Source organism: Lutjanus erythropterus, chromosome 9 (assembly GCF_056507025.1).
Source record: "Lutjanus erythropterus isolate fLutEry1 chromosome 9, fLutEry1.hap2, whole genome shotgun sequence".
In the NCBI taxonomy this organism is placed as follows: Eukaryota; Metazoa; Chordata; class Actinopteri; order Lutjaniformes; family Lutjanidae; genus Lutjanus; species Lutjanus erythropterus.
Window position 1 is genome coordinate 13,504,363 of NC_139325.1, and position 23,907 is coordinate 13,528,269.

A 23,907-nucleotide genomic window follows, 5' to 3' on the forward strand; every position below is an offset into this window, starting at 1 on the left:
TTGCTTCATTCACGCTTTGCATCTACATATAATGCATGATACTAAGAGAGGTGAATATTACTTTGTGTTAGCAAGCCTAAACTGACTCTTTCAGCCAATTAAACCATTATTTACCAGTGTTGCTAGGCAGAACAGGCTAGTGTAGCCATGCTGAACACAGTGCCAAATATTCATTGATAATATATACTATAAGAGCACTATAGAGATGCCGTTAATGATTTTTGAATGCACTTAATATTGTGTCATTATTGCATTAAATGGAGGAGTTTGTACAGTTTTAGGGTACATTTGTGGGTTTGCAGAACTCTTACCATGATGTAAATATATGTGTGAGTGTTGTATTCTGTAAGGATGTCTTTACATGTAATTTTAATTGTAATGTCTCCAAAACAATTCACCCAAATGCCACCAAGGTTGGATGAAGAATATTCCATGATGTGTCAATCATTTGAATTCATTTGACGAAATAAAACATCCAATAGAAAGTGAGGTTAAAGCAATAGCTGTAGAATAAATGATTATATTTGTCCATCTTAAATATTTCTATTGCACTTTTAAGCTCTGACATGTAGTCCCTGGTTTAAGAACTGAGAAGCAAACTAGGAGCTGAAACAGTTTGGTGTATTTACCCACTTTATTTGAATCTTAGTTATAATTTTCTTCATGATGTGTGGAACTTTTTGTGTTTTTGCCCTTTGAGAGCTGAAACAAGCTGGTTTCAGCTATTGCCTATTGGTTGTATCAAGTGTACCAGAAAGACAAATATTTCCCAGTGGGTTCTTTGTGGGTAGAAATAAAAGCTAAGATTCATACCATAAACATATCAATCAAATATAAAAGGCTGCTCTTAGATTTGTCTTCATTGTGTTAAATGTTCTACAAACAGGGACTCATGGCTTCTAGCACTTTCTAACACTATGGCTTTGTGTAGGGTGAGAGGTAATTAGCATTGTTCTGAATTTTAAAAGCTGTTATGAACTTTATACCATTGATATGATTTTTCATGTCATCTAATTGCTTTTTTTTACATGTTGAATGTTGTGTTTAATGTTTGTCCCAGTGTGAAAGACACTTGGAGGCGTAGCAACATGTAATTGTTTTCAAATGTGAGCGTGTGCATGTCATGTTTCATCTGTTACTTGACCAAAAGAGAGAGAGAGAGAGAGAGAGAGGATGATGGCAATCAGTGTATTTAAAATGAAGAAATAAACGGACCCATCCAAATCTTTTGCCTGGGTGATTTCTATTATGTCATTGGTTTGCAAAATTGAATGTCTGACTTGAGTGTAGTTTTCTCTTTGTCCTCATGGATTCAGGAAAGAGCAACTTTATGGAGGAGCAACAACAAATGCTGATCAGCTTGCTTTACAAAGAGATTAAATACATAAGTAGATTTTTAAAAGCATGGAATAGCTTGATGAAATAACACAAACAGCATTGGACAAACAACAAAATAAAATGTAAACAAATAAAAAAACAGACTGTGGCCAGGTATGTCTTCATGATGAAAATTAAGAGGCAAAAGAAAAAAAAAGGGTCATGTTTTTTACAGGCATCGATTGAGGGGGAGATGTAATTGTTTTTGGAAAACTATTCCACAATTAAATGAGGTTCAACCTCTTGATTTTGTTAGAGGCCAAATTGTCCAACCAAGAAGTATTTTATTTCATGTCACTGTGTTCCTGTGTGCACTTCAAGTGCAGTTTGTCTTAACGCAACAATAGAATATATCCAGTTCAAACAGAGAGGTGAGTCAAAAGCCACCTCCAGTCTAACTGCAGCCTATTTCTCTCACTGCTCTTTATTAGAATCATTGAATCGATTGTTTGTTCTTTGATAAAGTTCTCCACCTAAAGTACATGTTCCAGAGTACCATGTTTTGGGAATTTATTATGTGATCAGCTGTGTGTCATATTATTCTTATGATGTCCCACTGGACCTATTGGTTCCTCTGCCTTTACTTTGTGTCTGTGTGGACAGACTTGTGAAACTAGAGCAGTGATCAGAACAGACAGAAAGTGACACTGGGAATTTGCAGCTGTCCCCTGTGTTTTATAACAGCAGCAGAAATACGAGCCACTTGAGCTCTTGTATAAGAGCTTAACGTACAGACAGTAAACAAGACTATTGTATGTTTCAGACAAGAGGACAACAGCATTATTATACATCATCCTTTGAGCTGTTTTGTGTTTGTCCATGTTGACCTTGGTTTGTCTGCATCCTGTCTCTACACAGTGGCACACTCAGACTGTCTTAGGGTCAGGGGCAAAAAAGGACCAGCTGCTGGTAATTGCTGTACTAAAAACATGCGAGCTATTAACTATTTAACCATTGAGAGGTACGTAGGACAACTAATTTTCTAGCATGAAGGGCAGACTGTGTGGCACGGCATTGTGTTTTGTCCACCTGCAGAGGTGAGTGAGCAGTGAGAGAACAGTGAATTTCCAATCTGTAAACCTGTCTGATGAAACACTCCATGAAGAGATGAACTTGTAGCAGGGTGTGGGCAGTATACAGCAGGACATGTGTGTGAAGGCAGTTGAGTTTTATTCATAAGATCACTGTAGTATTTTATTAATTCCCAGCCAGAGTGATTGATAAATCACAAACAAATAAAACCCAACAGAAAAGATTTTCATCAAAAATCATATACACATACATTTATATTGCTTCATATCCATTTTACAAATTTACATCAGATACATGATCATTTATTTTCTGGAGAGAAGAAATTGTATTTTCAAACTGAAAGCTTGATTAGATTACATGTACAACTGGGTGCATTCAGCTTTATGTTCAGCTGTGCGGCAGAGACTCCTTCACTTCCACTTGATGTCCTCGTCATTAGCATTTGATTTAATTTACCTGGAGGCATAAAATCATAAAATGACATGTTACAATCTGGTCATATGATAGATAAAGTCCTAAGAGTCTTAAGACCTAAAACAAGTATATTTTATCTTTATTCTGCAGTATATCAGAGTTTAGTTTCATTCCCCAAGAGGACAGATAACATGTTTTTTTTCTGTTCTGTCTGTTCTTCTGTTCAGTTAACTGGAGACTACTAATACAGATTAATCTTTTTTTTTTTTTTTTTTTTTTACAAAATTTCATTGCCAGTTCCAAGACAATATTAAACCTAGTTTTTACTGTATTCCTTGTTCAGGCTCATTAGTCCAAGTGTTAATCCTGGGAAAGCCTGATCTATGTTTACAACAGACACTAATGATAATATCCTGGCTTTCTTGTAATCTATGAAGCCCTGGTGAATTACACCAAATGCTCATGTGGAAGGACAGTATTTCTCTGTAAATTCTCCTGAACGCAGGCAGCGACTGCATAAAATACTTGGGATTATCCCCACCAACTGTGCCCTCCAAACATAATAATATCATTATCCCAAACAAATGCATTTGCATTTCCCACTGACATCAGTTGAAAATGGAGCTTTATTCTGAATTGTATTGAATCTGAAAGTTGGTAGAAACATATTTATTACAGAGACGTAACCTTTAAGAGTGCATACATACATTTATAATAATCTTTCCAAAAAAAAGAGAACAAAATCTATCTTCTATTCACATCTACAGTTCTTGTAATCTTGATTTGAATGTATCTGACTGCCACCGAGGTCTATTATGCAATGATACAATAATGCAAGGGAGACTCCCAAGCATCTCATATAGAGCAGACAACACCTTGTGCTTTTTTAAAACATATCTTGTGCTTTTCACATTGCACATTTTTTTAGTCCAGGGTTAAACCTGGAACAGGCAGGGTTGGAGATGGAAAGTTGGTGCTGTTTAAATGTTATATGTATGTTGTTTTCTTTAGTTGCAGAGGATGTGATATGAAGACGTTTTTACCATGCGCTTGTGTAAATTTGAAGTGAACTGAAGCTCTGGGCTGCAGCTGAATGCATTAAGGAATCAATCAAAGATACACTCTAATATCCCATTTGGTCCAATTTGCCAAAGACCCTTTAGTGGCTCATCTAATATAAGGCCTTCGATACATTCTGAACTGTCAGTAAAATGCAACACTTTAAACATTACTTTGAGTGACATAAATTTGAGCCCTAACACTAGTTTCTCATTGGAATGAGGCTGAAATATATATTTAAAGGAACAGGATTTTCAAATTTCAACGCCAACCTTACCTTGTGTTTGATGCTATTAAAGGATAGTTCTGGTGATGGTCTATATTTTTCTCATAGTCAGTAAATCTCATAAAAACATCAATACCAACAATTAACTGAATTAACTGACTTTGTGCCATAGAGCTCATTTCTGTCCAAAGACAATGAAAACACACCCATGAGCCACAGTGTTGCACACACTGACATCACCATGTCTGTATTAATGCACAGCTGAAAATAGTTCCCAACTAATGCAAGATTTTCTCCTGTTTGAGTAACATTTACTAACTCCAACTGTCGCTAAATTATTGAGTGGCAAAATTACATATGTAAATTCTGCTGCTAGGGGTCTCCTTAAAACAAGAACAAAAGACGTAGTTTAATGACGTCAGGAAGTGACGTGTGATAGTGGGAACTGTATCCCATCTTTTCTCTGAAGTTATAGCAACTAGTTTCTTGGGAAGTTACCTTAAATATATTACAGATTTCTCTGGGTTTGATGATTGTTGGAAACATTTGGGATAATTTATGTACATATATACCATATGTATAACATTTTTAGACATTTTATTGTGAAGATGGGTTTGAGACTGAGAGCTATTGACAGAGTACAGAAGTCAAAGTATTGAGAGATGAACTACCACACTGTTGGTTTTGATTTTTCTATAGGATTTCCTGCAATAACAACCGTATAGAATATTTTCAGCCTTATTCTTTAAATTTTGTGCTTAAATATATTTCTGACATACAGTAGGGAGCGATTAATTAAGTGCTCTTTACTTCAGCATGGAGATTTCAGGATCTTTTCTTCCCTCTCCTTATGACACTAAACTCACTCTAGGGTCCGGTCAAGTCAGCCCTTGGTTACAGTAAGTGAAGGGTGAAAAGGGCTCATTATTTTGTAGAGACTTTTATTGGTGAATTTAGGGGTTGTTGTAATTCGGATTTGCGGCGGAAGCAAGTCATGCCTTTAGGAGGAGTACTCGTACTCCTCTGCACTGCGTCGTCCAAAGTCCATCCAGCCGATATAATCTCTGTCCTTTATCCTGTGGCTGGGGGCGAGACCGCTGGCTCTGCTGGTGATGGAGGATCTGGTCTGGTAGTTAGTGCCTGGAGGAGACAGAGAAAGACTCTGGTGATGTAATGAGGACAAGACGATGGTGAAAACATGACTGCTGTGCACATTTCTCTACCTGTATGATGTTAAATGTATAACTGTTGAATTAAGTCTTGCTGACTTGCTCTGTTTCTACTCCCGTCTGTGTGTGAGACCAGTGAGCTCAGCAGGTCTCCCAGTCACAAAGACAAACAGAGATATACAGTGACAGAGACAGTGATGTCAGGAGGTAAGGAGACAAGCGAAGGAGGGTGAAATAAAGGCAGCAGGCTGTTAGAGGAAACAAGGAGGAGGTATGGAAAAATGGAGGCAGGAGAGAGAAACCTAGAGGGAGGCGGGAAATGCCAGATGGTGGGACTAAGACACAGCATGACTGACAGCAGATTACAGAAGGATGGATGTTGGGGAAGAGAGAAAATAACATGACCAGGAGGGAAATAAGACGACTATGTGTAATAAGATGAGAAGACCGAAGGGAAAGACTTTCGCTCCAGTTACACTCTCTACCCCTCTGTGATCTCCATACTCACCTTTCCTGGAGATGAGTCTGGCCAGTAGCTGGCTCAGGCTGTTTCGAGCGTCTGCGTCCCCCTGGGGTTGGTTGTAGTTGGCGAGCTGCCCTGAGGGGGGCGCTGGAGCCGAGCGGGCCTGGCGTGTGTGCTGTTGAGGCAGGCTGTCTGATGGGAGAGCCTCACCCTCAGCTCTGTGTGACTACAAGACAAGACAGAATAGAGCTAAAATCAAAACCTGAAATTTCAACACTTTATTGGATTTTTAATTTTTTTTTACAGCAAAAAGTCACTCAGTCCACTTTTGTTTGACTTGAATTTAAGCGTCATATTCCCTTCCAAACTAATGGCACACATGCAAATGAGTTACATAGTGATGTCACCAAGTAACAAAACAGAGACTGGATTACAAACGAGGTGTTTCGGGCATTTCAGGTGGACTGTTTTCTGTGGGAAAGAATAACTTCCTTTGGTATGAACTTAGGGCTTTGTAACTTTGCAGACATTTCCTTTGCATCAATAAGCTACGTAACACATTGAAGGAAAGCGAAATCCCCAAAAGGTATAATACAGCCTCTTTAAGTGAAATTGAAACCTCCTAGTAGAAATTCCTTAATGGTGTGAAAGGTGATGATTATCATGAAAACATTTTTTTCCCAAATTCATGCAGATAGGGTGTGTGTGTGTATGTGTGTCTTACCACAGCAGAGGGCAAACTCAGGGACCCACTGGACAAAGCAGCCAGGAGGACACACACACAGATACCTACATTCATGACTGGAGAGAGAGAAAAAAGAGACAAAATACAACCAAGTTAAAAGAAATCCGCGACACATAATGTGATCACTTTCATATCAGGTCATTGTCTCTTCGTTGCCCACTGTTTTATTGTCTCCCATCAGCTCAATAAATATGTGCTTCTGTAAGGGAAGAACTTCGGGCGATGAAGGTTTCTGCAGAAAACACCAATAACTCATTTCACGGGGGCTGAAAACCACTGGCAGGTGGACGAGATTAACCTTTGATGGTTCATTTGGACCCTAAGGCGAACATTATTTTGACTTCCTTGCTTCTGAGTGGCACAACAATATAGTATTTAACACACACACACACACACATGCAGAGCTGGTGTGTGGTGTAGTTGTAATAAATGTAGACTGTCAGCATTAATAGAATCCCAAAGGAAACACCAATTATCTGTAAATCTTCATTTTGCTCTGTGTGCTGTTTTTGAACAGGATTCTCATGAGACTCAATATTAACATGGCAGCACTTAGAGGATAAATGACATGATTTTTCCCCATTTCTGTATTCTCTTGCTCATAAAAGGCTCAAAACAGATTGAAAAATCCTTTTCTGCAGCCCTCGTCTTCTCAGAATCTGCACTTGTCTATCTGCTTCAATAGCCGACGTCAATTGCAAACTTGACATTAAATTTTCCATGAACACACAGATCAACAGCAGAGTGATAATATATGCATGTGCAAAAGAAAAAAAAACACCAAAAAGATGCTTTACTGACACATTTGTCAAACTGATTTGTTCATTTCCGATGCTGTATTTATCTTGGAGCCTGGCAGAGCTGCATATTATTAGCTGTGATGAATGCTTTGTGCCAGAACATTCTTCCAGAGCAAATCATCCAATTAGATAAAACCAGCAGCACCAGTCCCTCTGAGGCTCTCAATCTCCAATCATACAAAGCCCGCTCTCTTTGACTGTCTTTGTGTTTCCACGAATGGTCCTGATGTTGCACTTACGGACTGGAAAGCACACACACAGGAGGATCTCAACCAGGACAGGTCTCATGGTGTATATGGACTATTTCAACGATTGACCTTCTCTGTCCACACACACACACACACACACACAGCATCAACACATAACGAAATGTGGACTCCAAGCACTGCGTGTTCATCCTTCAGTGACCTGGATGATATTAGTACAGTGAGACAGAGCTTAGTTATTGTTCACTGGACATGATGATTATATACATAATGAGCTCTCTTCATTAACATGGACCTACTGTACTTTGTAGTATCTGGAAATTATGTCCATGTCTTGTTATCACTGTAACTCAATACAACAGTCCATTTGAATAATTTGCTTAAAATTGACACAGTGGTGGTATAAGTAGTCATTCTCTTCATGCTAATATAATTCCTGTTAGCAGCTGGTCATTGTCTCCAATTCATTATTCAGTGGGCTGGTAATGATGCAGTACGGTAATATGTGTGAAAGCCCTCTCCTCTCCTCAGAGCAAAAAATTAAAATGAGAAGAATAAAAGGGCATATATTTTACATTTATTTATTTCGACCCCCTATTTCTTCAGTTATTGTACATACTGTATATGAATATTTTGCCTTTTGGGGACTGCAATTTCTATTTATGAGTACAATCCTACCGCAAATATTTATTGCAATATTGACTATCCAGCATGCCTGGGCAGTATAATATACAGAAATATTATATACACACAAAATTTAGTCTCCAAACTTATACATTTGACATTTCCAGTGCCATGATTTCATTCTTTGCACACTCAGACAGTAAAATACATCTTATCAAACGGCTTGATTATCCTGCAACAGTTGTGAATCAGCCACTCACTCATTCATTCACTCATTCATTTATTAATAAAGGTATTATATGCAACATTTTCCTAAAAATATATATATATATATATATATATATATATATATATATCCTTATGTAAACATAATAATTTTCAATCATCATTTATGACCTACTGGAAAGTGTTTAGTGGTGTTTGTATGTACAGAGACCCTACCCTCCACCTGTATTTCCTTATTTCCTTTTTATTTTTCTTTGCTCAGGACGCTTTACAAACAAAAAACTCAATATTTGACGTTCTGGGAATGAGATTCAATCATTTTTGTGGTACATTTACAAACAGCTGGAACAAATAGCACTGATTCTACCTAAAGATAAGGAACAAAACACTACTGCCATAATATGATAGTATGCACAATTAGACTGTAAAATATACCATTAAACAGCTTAATTATCCTGCAACAGTTGTAAATTAACCACAGCCACCATTCATTATTCACTCATTCATTATTAATTATTTCAAATGTTCTTAACATACTTCATATTTGTCAGTTGTGTCTCATTCATTACGCATAACATGTTCTAGAGTTCCCTTAAAGCTACAACTCAGTGAACTAAATAAAATGGGTTAAAAAAGAAGAAGAAATAAATTGTTAAAGGTTAAAAAAAACAATTTTCATATCCCCCATACCCCTTGCTCTCAACTCATTAGATTAAATGTACTTTTTCTTGTGTATGTTGTGATGAAATAGAAAGACAAAATAACAAATAAACTCTTAAAGAATCAGTCACATCACACAAAAAGCATGTTTGATTAATGTATGTTGTTCCCTTCTGCAAAGGAAAAACTGGAAACAACTAACAGTTTTCTATTCTTACCTGCAGTAGTTGGTGTAGACCAGAAGAGGATGAAGGAGTCTGAAGATGTTGGTCTTTGCTCCTGTAGTGTTCAGGCTGAGAGTGAGTGTGTGTGACGGAGAGAGGAGACCATGCTTTATACTGACACACAGGAAGTGGGTGAGGCCTGAACAGATGGGAGGAGCCTGCTGCTGGCGCAGAAACTGACAGCACTGACGCAACTGAGGACGCATTCTGCAAACGCATTCACACACACACACACACATGCAAACATGCACACACACCGAGCTATATGGAAAAAAAAGGTTCAGGACAAATGTGACAGCTTTAATTGTGTTGCCTCTTCCTTGGTCACCTGTGTGAGGAGCAAAGAGCAACACACACATCCTTTCACACACACACACACACACACACACACACACACACACACACATACCTTCCTACAGATTAGCAGTTTGAATCAGGGGTCTCCAGTGAAGAGAAGCTGAGAGGCTATTTAAAACGAATTATGATGCATTGCTGCATGTCTGAGCATTTACATGGCACACACACACATGCACATACACATACACACACACACACACACACATGCATTCATACACACATACACAGAAACAGAGGAAAAGAAAATCTATTGTGTATTCATATATGTAGATGGGGCTGAAAAACATACAACATGAAAAGAAAAATAAAGTATGTCCTTCTCTGCAGCAAAGTACTGGAAAATATTTCCATTCTACTCCAGAGACTGAGTCTTTTTTTTTTGTAATAGACCAGAAGCAACATGCAGTTCAGTGTCCTTCCAGTTCCAGCGAGGGCGAAATGACTCCGGCTGATCAAAGGGCATTGTTTAGGTATGACAGGCCATTGCAGTTTCATAAAGGAAACATATTGCTGTCTGGAGTTTTCTTTTTTCACCACCAATGATCACTGATCACTGAAAATGAGTGGGTCAGAAAGTAATTCTGCGGCTTTTAGTACAACTTCATTGTGTCTGATGCATGTGCAGCTGCTGGCACGTTACTGAGAAAGGAGTTCAGAGAGAAAATGTTTTTGTTTTGCAGCCTGAACAATCTGTCCAAAGATTTTTGTTGTACTTTAAAAATATGGAATAATCAGGCAAATGCATGATGTTGTGGTTATGTAATTGCTGAGTCCCCACATGAAATTGCTCACAAGATCTGTGGCCTCTCTGGGTCATGACTTGTAGAAAGAAACATTGCTGTTGAGTTTTTCAGATGCATTTTTGGCACTTTGAGCACCACAAGCAGAGTGCCATCTAGTTCCATTCTAGTAGAGAGAAGACAGACATTTTTATGGCCAATACCTGCACAACACTTCAATCCATCTATACAGATGGGTAACTAGAGCTACAGATAAGATAAAAAAATATGCATTTTTGATTTTGTGGTGAACTGTACTTTTGATTATCATTCATGATCTTTCATGCATTCATCACTGAAATTATATGTAACATATGTTGCTATGTAACTTCTAATGTATATGAAATACAGATCCACTAAATATGATGGGTATAAATACTGTTTAACTTTAATAGAACATCATAGAAGTTAGCTGTGTAAGAAAGAAGTGTTGTAAAAGATAGTATTTGGACAGCTTGAATAAAATGTTGAAATGTTCCATGAGTTTCAAGGTCAAAGTTAACTAGAAGACTTTTTTAAACTGGCATTGGCTTTTTCATATCTGATAAAAAAAAAACAACTCACTGGAACTCAGAACGTACAGTGCCACAAAAGAAAAAGTAACTGCAAGAATGTGCTTTATAGGAAAAGGCTGAATGCCATTCATGCTTTAAATGGTATTACCCAACTAATAAGTGGTGAAGTGGTAATGAAATTGTTTGTTAATGCTACAAGGACTGGCTTTGAGCCCATTGTTCATGGTAAAATATCAATTCAGTGAGACTTCTTTATTCACATTATGAAGCATTACCACTGCAATATTCAAACCATGAAGCAATTTTGAGGGAAAAAACATTGCATCAGTTATAAGGAGGTTTAGGTACACATCAGTCATGTAGAGTGGAGACACACAATTGCGCTGCCTCCACTCGGCAGAATCCTATTGTGTCTATTTAAATACTGATTTGCTTGCAGAGCTGGTTTGGATCTTTTAGAATTCTTCAGTTGCTGCTGGCGAGGTCAGAAGAAGACACTGAAGCATTTCTGAGAAATAGTTTTGTGTAGTTCAGGACCTGAAACTTGAAGTTCCCTGGGGATCTTTGCTAGCTTTTGCTCAAGATTAAAAAAATAAACTTATATATCGTGGGTCTATTTTGTGTCCTTAAAGTACACTACTTACTGGAGACCAAGTTTTCAAAGTGTGAAACTGAAAATGAGTCATCACCAGCCAATGAGAAACGATATTGGTGTCAGGAAACTTCGAGGAATAATGCATCTCACACAACTCTGATCAGATATTTTCAGCTGCACTAACTGACCCAAGAAGGATATTTAACTGTGTATTTTTCAGCTACGTTGCAAAAGATGTACTTCCTTACATCTTATCCGTTTCTGTCATTACTAACATATTTTCATTAAACCTAACAAAGAGCAGTAAATGTTTTAGTTAGATGTCTTGGCAACTCTGCTGTCACTTCTAAATGGTCATTGATTGATTAGTTCTAGGGGTAGTTTAAATTCAAACAACTAGAAAAAATAATTACATTAAACACAAGAATTTTGTGTGCCTGATTATATTATATTTTGGACATCAATTCACAGGAAGGAGGGAGGGGGAGTTGCACTGAAGACGCACAGTGTTTTATCTTTAAATGTTTTGAGAAAGTGAGTGTGTGTGTTTGTGAAAATAAGTGAGTGTGTTACTGGAATATTTCTGTCACTGGTGTGTTTTTAGCTCCACTCCAGTACGTTAATGAGGCTAACATTAGCCTCTTTCCTAACACTGTCATTTACAGCTGCTAGCTTTTGATGGGACATTCACCTAAACACTGTCAGTGGCACCTGCTGATTTTCAAACCTTCTGATTGGCCAGAGGGGTGCACCACAACATGTACCATGTCTCTGCTTTATTGATAACATCAAGTGAGGAACACCAGCTCTTCCCTGCTGCACATGATTGAGAAAGTAAAACATTTCCTGTTCATGGCTCCACAGTGTCTTCACCTTTTATTGTTAACATTTTGCTCCACCATGTTTCAAAATCTACCCCTTGGTGTCTGACTTATCAAGTCTATTTTTGGGCAAACAGAGAACTGAACAAGTTATGCTCTTCTCCCACAGGATTTCATTATAAAAGTGCAGCTGTAAGCCTCCTCAGACAGCTTCTGTCTGCTGAAACAAAGATGAAAAGATCTAAAATAATTGACAGATGCGATGAAGCTACAGTCTTCTCACTTCTCTGTTACCTGGATTCACACATCCCTCTACTCATGTCCACATTAACCCACTAGAGGGCCACAAGGCCAAATACCACACCCATCCCTCTCCATTATACACAACTCACCTGTTCAAATTATATTAAGGCTCAGACTTATGGATGTAAGTTACTGCAGCCTACTTAAGTATAATTTAAGAATTTTATACTTGTACTTTACCGGGATATTTCCATTTTATGCTACTCTATACTTCTCCACTGCAGTTCAGAGGTTAATATTGTACTTTCCACTTTCTACAGATGATGATATAAAATTAAATCAATAAATACATTAAGGATTATGGATTCTGTATAAAGATAAGACCTGGCAGTATATGAAGTTGTTAAAATCAGCCCCAGCTTTACCAGCTGCAACATTAAAGTGATGTTTACACATTAATGTATCACTAATTATAATTCAATAACATAATGTACATTATTCTTAAATGGACCATTCTGCATATTGAGTACTTTCACTTCTGGTACTTTAAAGGGACAGTTCACCCAAAAATAATGATGTGTTGCTATTTATCTATCCAGTTTGTTTTGTGAGTTGCAGAGTTTTAGAGATATCAGCCATAGAGATGTTCAGAATCAGAAATACTTTATTGATATATGCATTATATGTGCATTATGCATTACATTATATAAAACAATAGAAAAAATAGACATAAGAGGTGTAAAAATATGATACATATATGTAAACAACAATATATACAACAGTGGTACACATCATAGCATAAAACAACAGCACTACTAAAGATAAGTGTGTTAGGATGCATGTATTATAATAAGTGTATAGGTTGATTTAAGTGTATTTTTATACAAATACTGTTATACCTTTTATACTTTACTTAGGGCCTAATGCAGAACTCACTTGTAACAGAAGCTTTCAGTGAAAGATCTCAGTAGGCTACTTCCTCTACCACTGGTTAATTCTTACTGCTCAATCTGTAATAAGAGATATTTTTGGTTAAATTTTTCATGAGTCACAAATGCTTTGTGAATATTTTTGATGTAAATCCTGTCTATGTTCAAATGCACCTGCAGACAGTTTGCTGTTTGACAGATCTGCTGCTCATCAAACTGACCTGGAGTCAGAGGTCGGACAGTATCTGCTGTGTATTTTAATGCATGTGTTGTCGGTTTATGTGTTGACTCTTTTCACTTGTTGTCGTGTGTTAATATAATGCTGTCACGAGCTGTCGTCTGCAGTGTGGGTCGCATGGAGACATTAAATGCTAACTGCTAACCAGCAGCTGCTTTCTAACACACCTAGCTCTAACCGTGTGCAGGTTTTGTTTCGGTATGAGCTGGGAGTCATTTACTTTGACTGTTGTATTGTTTTTCTGGATGGACTTTATGGTATTTTTATTCAGACTTGTGCAATAGTAAAATATGAATCCTCATGTTGGAGCGTCATAGGAAATGATAGAAATGATGCAGAAACATCCTGTATTTCCCCTGAGGCTGTTGTTGCTGTTTGATGGAGGATAATGGGGCTATTTAAAGTTGGCTGTAGATATGTAAACATGACTTTAATCTTGCTCACAGTTCATTCACATATGAATTGCTCTGTATTATTGTTTTCTTGGGGGGCTCAGCATGGCTTTTGTCATACATGGATACTTAGTCACATTGACAGTGTCTCTGTGGCTGCAGAGCTCCTGGTTCATGCACCTGGTTCATGCTACTTACACTCAGCTGTATTCATTACCGGTCTAGGCTGAAGTCCATGTGTTATTTGCTTTATTTGTGATTTTAATATGTCTAATTGATGTTGCTGCATAGCTGACACCTTTTTGTATACTGCTGCATATCAGATAAAATGCTGTATTAATTTTATTAAATAAAATATAGACCTTTTTCACAGCAGCAGTTCTGACACAAAATGGCAGAATAAACACAGGTGTTACCAATTGTACTAATTAAGGTTCTGTTCCATTCGGGTCAAACAGAGTCAGAGAGCTGCTGTTTTGCATGTTGGCTCACTGGAACGGCTCGGCAACCCTGAATGGAAAGGGACATTCATTTGTATCAGTAGTAACACCTGTGTTTACGAGGGATGTGCGTGATTAGTTGACTATATGATTAAATGTTGCCACCCTTGCTTGTCAGCACCAGAAATACCAGTTGGTTAAACTATCAATATTTCAGTCATGTACCGTGCCAGTTAACTGTTCGCTGCAAGTCTAATGCCAAGTTTACTACTTATAACTTGCATTGACAAACCCTGTGCTGGAATTGATGATCAATCTCTGTCTGAAAATATCCAAATGTGGCACTACACAGTAAGCCTCTTAATGACATCATGGCGATCATGAAAGGAAACTTGCATGTAGATACAGTTATTTTTTAAGGAATGCATTCATGTTTATTCTCTCAGTTTTTCCCTCTCAGTAGTGAGTCACGGTGCTCGAGTTAATTGCAGTGTTGTGTTGTGTGGGACAGAAACCTCTTCAGTAGATGGAACCTTTTTTGTGCTCTAATCAACTGGCTCGTTGTGTATTGTCAGACATGAAGGGAGGACCAGGGGCAGAGATGAAGACAGACAGGGGGGCAGGGACAGAAATTATGTTCATGATAAAGACATTAATCAAATCATCTTTAAAAAAAAAAACATATTTAGTTACCAAGTCTTCAGAGCAATGAATAATCTATGGCAGACTGCCTGAGGCCAGTGGATAAGAAAAAGTTCAAGATAAAACCTGGAACTTTAGGAAAGAGTGAGGTTGATAAATTATAGAGGAGAAAATGAAATGTGCTGACTGTTCAAACACAGTTCAAAAATAAGATTATCACTTTGACTGTGAGGCAAGGCTACGCCAAGAGCTATTTAGCTTGTGATGTGATAATACTGATTATTATAATTTTCTAATTGGCTTTTGTCTGCTGGATTGCTTTGATTGCAGATATTACATCTGAAGTCTCTCAGCTTAATAAGACTGATGGACAAAAGATTGCCTACATTGTCTAAAAAGAAATATCAAAGGCTTTAGTCCAAGACTAAAATTTAAAAAGACATTATTCGGTGCTTAGATTTAGTTAATCCACACTTTGACAAGAAAAACATACTTTGCTTCATTTAAGAGGACTTTCTGTATGAACTGAATTGATTGAAAAAAATGCTGTGAGTCAGGTACCACCAGAGTCAGTGTACATCATACAAGAACCATTCATTCATACAGGTACCATATTTTGATAAGCGTTTAAGTCAATTTTGAAGATAAAAGTAAAAAATAAAATGACAATCATTCTATAGTTCAAGCTTCTCAGATGAGGAACTTTGCTGCCTTTCTTTTACTTTTACATCTTTACAAATGACATATCTTTGAATTTGGAATTGTGATTGAACAAAAAGATGTGAAGATGTCACCTTGGAATCTGAGAAACATTTTTGACATTTCAGAGACTAAAAAAATAAAAATAAAAAAAAGCAGCAAATTAATTCATAATGAAAATAATTGTTAGTTGCAGTCTTGAGGTATTTCCACCTGGACCAGAATGGTGGACTGACTGACATCATCCATAGAGTTAAGCTGCTAGCATGTCTACATATGGTGGCCAAACTGATAACATCATTAGTGGATCTCTGTGCAGGGAGACAGGAGGAATGCAGACTTTATGCTAAGAAATTATATCCCATTTATACAGCTTGAATAAAATTTAACAGGGACCACACAATCAGTGAATTAATTTTGTAATTTCTGGTTTGGAGCAGTTGATTAATTAATTTCATATTGGACCTCCTGCAAGAATATTTTTGTATTCTTTCTTTCTCCTACTGTTATTCTTAGAACGGGCTTGTTCAGATGCACCACGTCAGATTCAGCAAACCCCTATAACTTCAGTTTACTGTGTAAATGATCCACCTCCGTGTATTTGAGTGCACATGATTGTAAATTAGCATAATTAATGCCCCAATAAGACCATGTAAGGCCATGCTTCCTGCCCCGTATGTCAGAAAGGATTATTTTATTTTATTTTATTTTATGGCATCAAAGAATAAAAAAATAGAACTATATGAGTTTGGAGATTGAAGTTCTGCTTTCAGAGATCCAAAAAGGAAAGTTTATCATTTTAACAGCACCAGCAGAGGACTTAAGGGGACCTACTAGAGCCAAGAAACGGAAAATATGAGTGCTGTTAATGTCGTGTTACCTGAGGCTCATACTGTCACTGACATAAAGAAGAAATGGTGCCATGTGCAAACTGCTTAAAAAAAAACAAAAACAAAAAAATACATCTTGCCACAGTAGGTGATCGATGATTGCAGCAGGAGGAGGGGATCACAGGGAAGCCTTCGTCACAGAGAGAGAGGACAGTATACGTAAGGATGTTCCCTTAAACTGCGATTTGCATAAACCTGCATGTAAAGACACTGCCAATATGCTTTACAATATCCAGTAGATTAATGACATGCTTTTTGTGGAAAGATAATGTCAATAGTGGAAAAACTTTGGTTAGGATGACAGAAGACTAATTGCCCATGACTCCTATGTCAGATCTGGACCACTCATAAATTGTGAGCGCACTTAAGAAAGTGCTCCTGAAACACCTGAAACCACTTACAATGAGAAAAAAACTGTTTCTATGAGATATGATAACATATTGTTGGATTAAGACCCTTGTTTTGATGTGTCAGAATTTAACATCTTAAATTAAATCAAATGATTGTTTTTTTGTTTCTCTTTTTTTTTTCCAGCGCCACAGTCATGCAGTGGTTAGCACTGTCGCCTCACAGCAAGAAAGTTCTGAATTCGAATCCCTGATTGGGGTGCTGGGGAGTTTGTGGCTGGGGCAGGACCCTTGTGTGCAGAATTAGCATGTTCTTCTTGTGTCCACGTGGGTTTTCTCCAGGTACCCCGGCTACCTCCCACAGTCCAAAGACATGCAGCATAATGGGTTAACTGATAACTCTTAATTTCCCTTAGGTGTGAATGTGAGCATGAGTGGTTGTCTCTATGTGTCAGCCCTGCGATGAACTGCTGGCTTGTCCAGGGTGTACCCAGCTGCCTCTCGCCCATTGTCAGCTGGGACAGGCTCCAGCCCCCCCTGTGACCCGTCAGGGATAAGCAGTTATGGACAAGGGATGGATGGATGGGTTGTTGTTTTTCCTAAAAAAAACAGACATTTATCTGACTTTTCTCAGGTGTCTTTCTGTGAGGTTCAGCAGCCTAAAAAGCTATGAAAGACTCAACATCTGGACATTAAAATTTCAACCTCAGAATTCATCAGCTATTATCTGATGACACTTTAACCTTTGGGGGCAACAGCCAATCTTTAAAGACTTCTGGTGTAACCAGTGTATATCGAGGCCTTGACTTTGGCGTCATTGTTTTAAGCCTGATTAGCAACTTGAAATGTGAGAATGGAGTTGAAGATGACATCTGTGACCAAACAGATATCTGTATTTTAATGCAGAATTTAAAAAAAAAAAAAAAGGTAATAAAAAGCTTAATTGTCACCAGGCGATAAGATGATACGTTCTGCTTTTGTATTTCAGCCAGTGCTCTCTGCCTTTTTTCCTCTTAACACAGACTGTTTCAGCCAAAGCCCACATGAATGTTATTGGACAGTACTACTCAATACTACAGATGGACTGCAGACAGACATCAGAATGCTTCCAATAGCAAAATCTTGCCCCTTGCCTAAAATTTCTGCATTGAGATATCTGTAGCAGGGATGCACAATATGGATTTTTTTAAAAAATAATTAATTCATAATAATCACATCTTTGTTTTTGTTTTTTTTAATAAATTCATATAACCTGTAGTTTTTGCACACACCTGAGGGTAATGCAGGCTCAGATGTAGTGAACAAAGATGGATGGATGGATGATTTAATGTCACACAGCTCTGACTGAACCAAACCTGACATCACTATGACAACAAAAACAAAATTCTGACTCTTCAAATGTTCAGTCAGTTTTTATAGTGACATTCATCAGAAACTACACAAATATACATTGGCTTTTACAGAGCATTTTGGCTTAGAATTAAAATGAAATGCTTTGACATATGTCAGTCTGTCAATTCAGATATTACTAGAGCTGATATTTTTCAGCTAAAATACACTGATAACAATATCAACAAATACGGCAGTGATAGGCCTACATTGGCTGATTACTCAGTACTCAGCCCATATATTTATCACGAGATTAATGAAATGTAAGTCTTAAGGTAAATGGCAGGTAGAATATACATTGAGATTAGATCACATATGACATTTGCCATATTTTCCTTGACATGATCTTCTTAAAATTTAATGATTTCAATGAACAGATGGATTTGCACAAAGGTGTTGCTGTGTGATATTACTTCTTGAACTCTGCTTCCCCTGAGGAAATTATGTTACTGAACTTTGCTGCTCTCTTACTCTCTACAGTATCAAGAGAAACTTTCTAACTAACCAGTACATTTAATTTGTCATAGACAGGATTATCAAAATGTTTACATTTTTACTGTTAGAATCTAATGAAATATCCGTAAGCTATTTGAATTAAAACAAACAATCTGTGAGTTCAGGCCTGCTGCAAAGAACTGTGAGGTCTAATTGATGCACAGTAAGAATGAGTTTCTCAGGGGAAATAACGCAAGACTACATTCAGCTGCTTTTTCTAATAGATCCTTTCATCAATACTAATGCTTCTCTCTGGGCCATAAAAACAGTGTGTGTTTTGTGTGTGTAACCTTTGCAATATCAGTTCCACATGCTTCTTTATCTGTGTTTCTGTGTGTGAGAGGCAGCAGTAATGATAGAAAGTTCTGTGGTTGTTGGTTAAACAGGCGAGAACTGTGTTGTTATGAGGAGAAATATTCCTTCTGAAATGTTATTTAATGTTCCCAGTTGTCTGTGGAAATATCCTTAACTGTTCTGAATTAGTGGCAGACAGGAACGGCAAAATGCTATCCTGGGGTGGACTGATTTTGTCTTGCATAACATACAATAAAACTGAAGAAAAGTAGAAAGAATAAGGCAACTATGTGATCCAAAGTACAGCCTATAGGCTGTATGGATATAGTTCAACTAAAATCTTTTTGCACAAAAAATGTGCTTAGTCACACTAAATGGATCAAGCAAACATCAAATTGTTTGCATTTTGTCTTAACCTGATTTGTGTGTCAATGAACATGGTAAGCAATGTGTTACTTGTAAGAAAAAATTGCTCCCCTGGTTCTATTCTTGTGATGTTTTGCACACTTTTTTTCACCTCCAACCTTTGTTCACTGGTCAAAATTGACACTGACATCCTTAACGTTTCCATTTCCCTTACAGTCAGCAGTCAACATGGACGACAAGAGACTTAAATACAAGGCTGAAAGGTGGTGCAAACTAAAACAAGCTAAAGGAACGATCAGTATTGTGAGTTCTGACCAGAATATCCTCTAAATACACTCATTACTCGATAAAGCGGCTGGCAGGAGTGCAACATTGCTACCGTGTTTTTTGTTTCCCTAGTGTGGGGTCAAAGGCCAAAATAAACCTTGTTGGTCTCGTGCCAGATATGGCTTATAAATAATATGTAGATATATGATATATATCTTCCACAATATATGATACATGTCTTGATATAGACCTACACCTAATCAACAGGATAATCAATGCCAGGGTAATCAATGCCAATGCACAAATTAATGTCACCTTTTCTAGACCACTTTTATCTGTGTCAAAAATTGACTTACTTAAGTGGCATCGTCCTGTTTACAGTGTATCTATATCCTGAATCAGCATTACAGTATGTGGTAGAGGTTTCCCTTTCTGTATTTCACAAAGATAGAGACACCTCTCCTCTCCTCTCCTCTCCTCTCCTCTCCTCTCCTCTCCTCTCCTCTCTCTCCCTCTCCCTTTGTTGACAGTTAGTTTAGACAGCTATATTGCCAGCCGGAGGCAGTCTGTCACTGGCAGGAAATAGAGGAGTTTTGCTGCTTGATTGAAGAAAATGTGTTGGAAACTATGTGATGAGAGGCTTCACATGCACTCTCTCTCTCTCTCTCTCTCTCTCTCTCTCTCTCTCTCTCTCTCTCTCACACACACACACACACACACACACACACATACACAGATGCACCTACTTACACATAGAAAAAGAAGACCAAGACCAAGAGAAACAGGGAGAATCTGTGTAATAATGCCAAACCACATTCACATAAAATGTACTGTATATTGTTTGTGAATGAATTTAGTGAGAGAAAAAGCTCTAGCTGCTGTTTGTAAATTGGAAAAACAATTGAGCAGTGTTGACCTTTTCCATGTACAATCTTCAGAAACTCCATCAAATGGATCCCTTTCTATACCTTCACATTGTTTTCCAGGGTCATGCTGTAGGTGGTCTGGGGCATATCCCAGCATGCAGTGGGGAAAAGGCAGAGAAATAACTTGGATAGGTCCAGCTGTATATTGGAAAGACCAGTGACCAGTAGGGTTGGGCCAATGGACAATGTCTGACAGTCACTACATATATATATTTGCTTTAAATTTTAATTAATTTTAATTATTGCCAGTTTTATTGCTGAAGCACATAACAGAAATAGAGCAATGATATCATCTGTTGTGATGTTTCACTGTGGTTATTGTCTTATGCCAATGTGGTAGACACTGGCCAACATGGTGAGGTGATTAGAGAGCGGCTTATTGAAACGTTGCACCTTGTCATTTTCAGGATTTATTTTCTTATCTGGCATAGCACCACTTCTCTAGTACCCTTGGCTCTGACAAATGTATCACTGCTACATTTTCTCACTGGTCTAAAACAAGCTAATGAGGCAGGTGTTTATGCTGTCAGAAGACATTAAAAATCATGCTTATTCAAGGTTCATTTATTTGTCATTCTATAATACAGAGTTGCACAACAACAAAGGCAAGTTGTAGTCCATTTATGTCACACAAGAAAAAACATATTTTTTCTGGAGTATGGTGAGTTTGAGGGCTTTGACAGCCAGAGTAAGGAAATTGTTCTGGGCCCCATTTCCCAGAGCCTTCGTAGCGCTACGTGCATCGTAAGTTGCATTTTAAGGTCTCCCGGGCTGTTTCCCAGAGTTGGGAAACAGCCTGTAAACTTAGGGGAGACCTTAAGACACAATTTACGACGCACGTAGTGCCACGAAGGCTCTGGGAAACGGGGCCCAGAAATCTAATGGTGCTGCAGTGGATACTTTATTGGTTTCCAAACAGGAGGAACAGCGGGTGAACAGGTCAGAGGCTATACCACTGAAAAGAAAATTAATCTCTTAATCTGGAATCTGACATAGATCCAATTTTCTGAGTGGTGTTCAGTTTAATGTACTTTGTAACTCTAAACTAGAGACTGAAACTATGTTGTGAAAATGTTAAACACGTAGATTTTCTTCCATTTAAAAATTGTGCTACAACAATCTGTGATGATTGTGCTGATCACAACCAATACATCGATTTTAATATAATAATCCTTGTTACCAACCTGTTTTCAAAGGTGGATGGCTAAAATGGTTCTTGTGGACAGAAGAAGGTATCAAAATCAGTTTTGTAAAAGTATTCATTCCCCACATGGAACATTGCTTTTTATTATGGAGGCAGACTCCAGCACATAAATCCAGATAAAAAACAAGTAAATAAATAAATCCAGAAGGAAAAAAACAACACAGGTAGAACATGTCATACATATAGAAAAAAGAGGAAAAAAAAGACAACACAGTATAGCATACTGGCCATTGTGTCACACTTGATACCATATAGCCTTAAAGAACATTTTGATAAGTAGTTACGGTATAAAACCAATGATCTGTTGAAATTACAAATTTTCAAATCTGTACAAAGAAAGACAGGACAGTCTAACAATGGTATCAAATCTTTAATTGTAGATTCGGAGAAACGTGACAACGCTTATACCCACAATAATAACAGAAAATGCACAGTTGGATATGTTTTATAACACCTGGACAAGTTCTGTCAGTACTATCAGAAATGAACTTTTCCTACCAAGTTAAATCAGTCTGGTAGACAATTGTATGGCCAGAAGACACTCACTTCAAATAAACTGTCAAGAGTGCTTTAACCACAAGAATTCCAATTCTTCCAATATTTTGTTTTCAAATACAGATTGCAGGGTTGTGCCATAGTTATGAGTATCTTTGTACAATATGTGTAAACTCTATGAAAATGATCCCGGTTATCAGTATTGTCTTAATGTTGTTTCGATAATTAAAATTTGGAGCAGTAGTACTAACTGTCTGGAATTTTACCATGATTTATCTTAAGACCAGTAATCGTTTCATCCTTGCTTGTCACTTTGAACATTTTATGAATTCTGGGCCAGGCATCTCTTGAGTGTTAAATCTGAGGCTTCAGCTCTGGACACAATATGAGAGGTGCTCTTTCTGACCTTTTGTCGTCATTTACCAGTAACCTTTCCCCACCTGCTGCCATGTGGTGATGATGACGATGATGATGACGATGTTTTAATGTTGTTCGTTCTGTACACTTGTCATTTGTGCGGTGTATGTACAAATACAATTATATCTCAGATGTTTTAGGAGTGAGAATGAGAGAGAGCATAAGAGAGAGCATATTTTAAAGATATTTTCATCAAGATATATGTGCTGTTAAATAAGGGAATCAAATGAAAGCACAATATTTCTGGTTGAACGTTCTGCCTGTACTGTTAGTAAACAGTAAAAATGTTAGTTGATATAATAGAATTATTGCCTCAGGGAGCCTGGTCACAACACTATAGTGTGGATTGGTCTCTGTAGGCTGGTTAGTATGTGATCCATCATCACATGGATAATGAAATAACAGCGAGAGAACAGATCACTGACTCATACACGCTCACAGCTTGCAATCCGCCCCTATAGCTGAAATCAATACGAGTCCCAACACCAACCAAAAGGTGCAGATCAGAGGGATTACTCCATCCTGTGATTAACCAGCAGGGACTGGAAATATTGTTCACCTCCCACGAGGTGTGTGAGGTGTCGGTGTGTGGGTCTGTCTGTATCTGTACCTCGATCTGTGTGTGTGTTCCTCCAGGCAGCATGGCACCAATAAAGAGGTGACAGAGCCACGTCATTCAAAAGAAGGACTGAAAAGGGGAAATGTAAACAGGACACCTTGGAGATCAGCAAAGGGGAGAAAAAGAGAAAGAGATGTATGTAATATGATAAAGGGCTCAGAGAGAAATCCACATGACATTAGTGCTGCACTTTGTTAAAAATGTAGGGTGATGCTCTCTCTCAGGTTTTTTTTGATAGAAGTGAGTATCTGAGTTAATCTCTGTAGGAGTGGCCATTGTTGGTTTTGTATGGTTTTTGAGTAATTGCTTCTTGCTGTCATCACA

The 23,907-nt window shown here is 37.8% G+C and overlaps 1 protein-coding gene across 3 annotated transcripts; it reads right to left on the minus strand.

Annotated features, from left to right (window-relative positions):
- Positions 1-2,519: 2,519 nt before the first annotated feature.
- ccka (cholecystokinin a) lies at positions 2,520-9,317 on the minus strand. Of its 3 annotated transcripts, XM_084726206.1 has the most exons (5): positions 9,219-9,317; positions 6,465-6,541; positions 5,786-5,966; positions 5,107-5,248; positions 2,527-2,865 (listed from the first exon to the last, which is right to left on the minus strand). In XM_084726206.1, exons 2-4 carry the CDS (start codon positions 6,537-6,539, stop codon positions 5,109-5,111), a joined length of 396 nt encoding a protein of 131 aa, XP_084582332.1. In that variant the 5' UTR covers positions 6,540-6,541; positions 9,219-9,317; the 3' UTR covers positions 2,527-2,865; positions 5,107-5,108. The 3 variants fall into 3 exon arrangements, with proteins under 3 accessions (XP_084582330.1, XP_084582332.1, XP_084582329.1); XM_084726204.1 differs by lacking the exon at positions 9,219-9,317 and having other exon boundaries at positions 2,520-2,865; positions 5,128-5,248; XM_084726203.1 differs by lacking the exons at positions 2,527-2,865; positions 9,219-9,317 and having other exon boundaries at positions 3,445-5,248.
- Positions 9,318-23,907: the final 14,590 nt, after the last annotated feature.

Bases quoted from the DNA above. Each gene is read 5' to 3' on its own strand.
- ccka (XM_084726206.1), bottom strand. From the start codon at position 6,539: ATGAATGTAGGTATCTGTGTGTGTGTCCTCCTGGCTGCTTTGTCCAGT. The intron at 5,967-6,464 runs GTAAGACACACA...CTTGTCTTGTAG, and splicing joins TGAGTTTGCCCTCTGCTGTG to TCACACAGAGCTGAGGGTGA. The intron at 5,249-5,785 runs GTGAGTATGGAG...TGTCTCCTCCAG, and splicing joins CAGACTCATCTCCAGGAAAG to GCACTAACTACCAGACCAGA.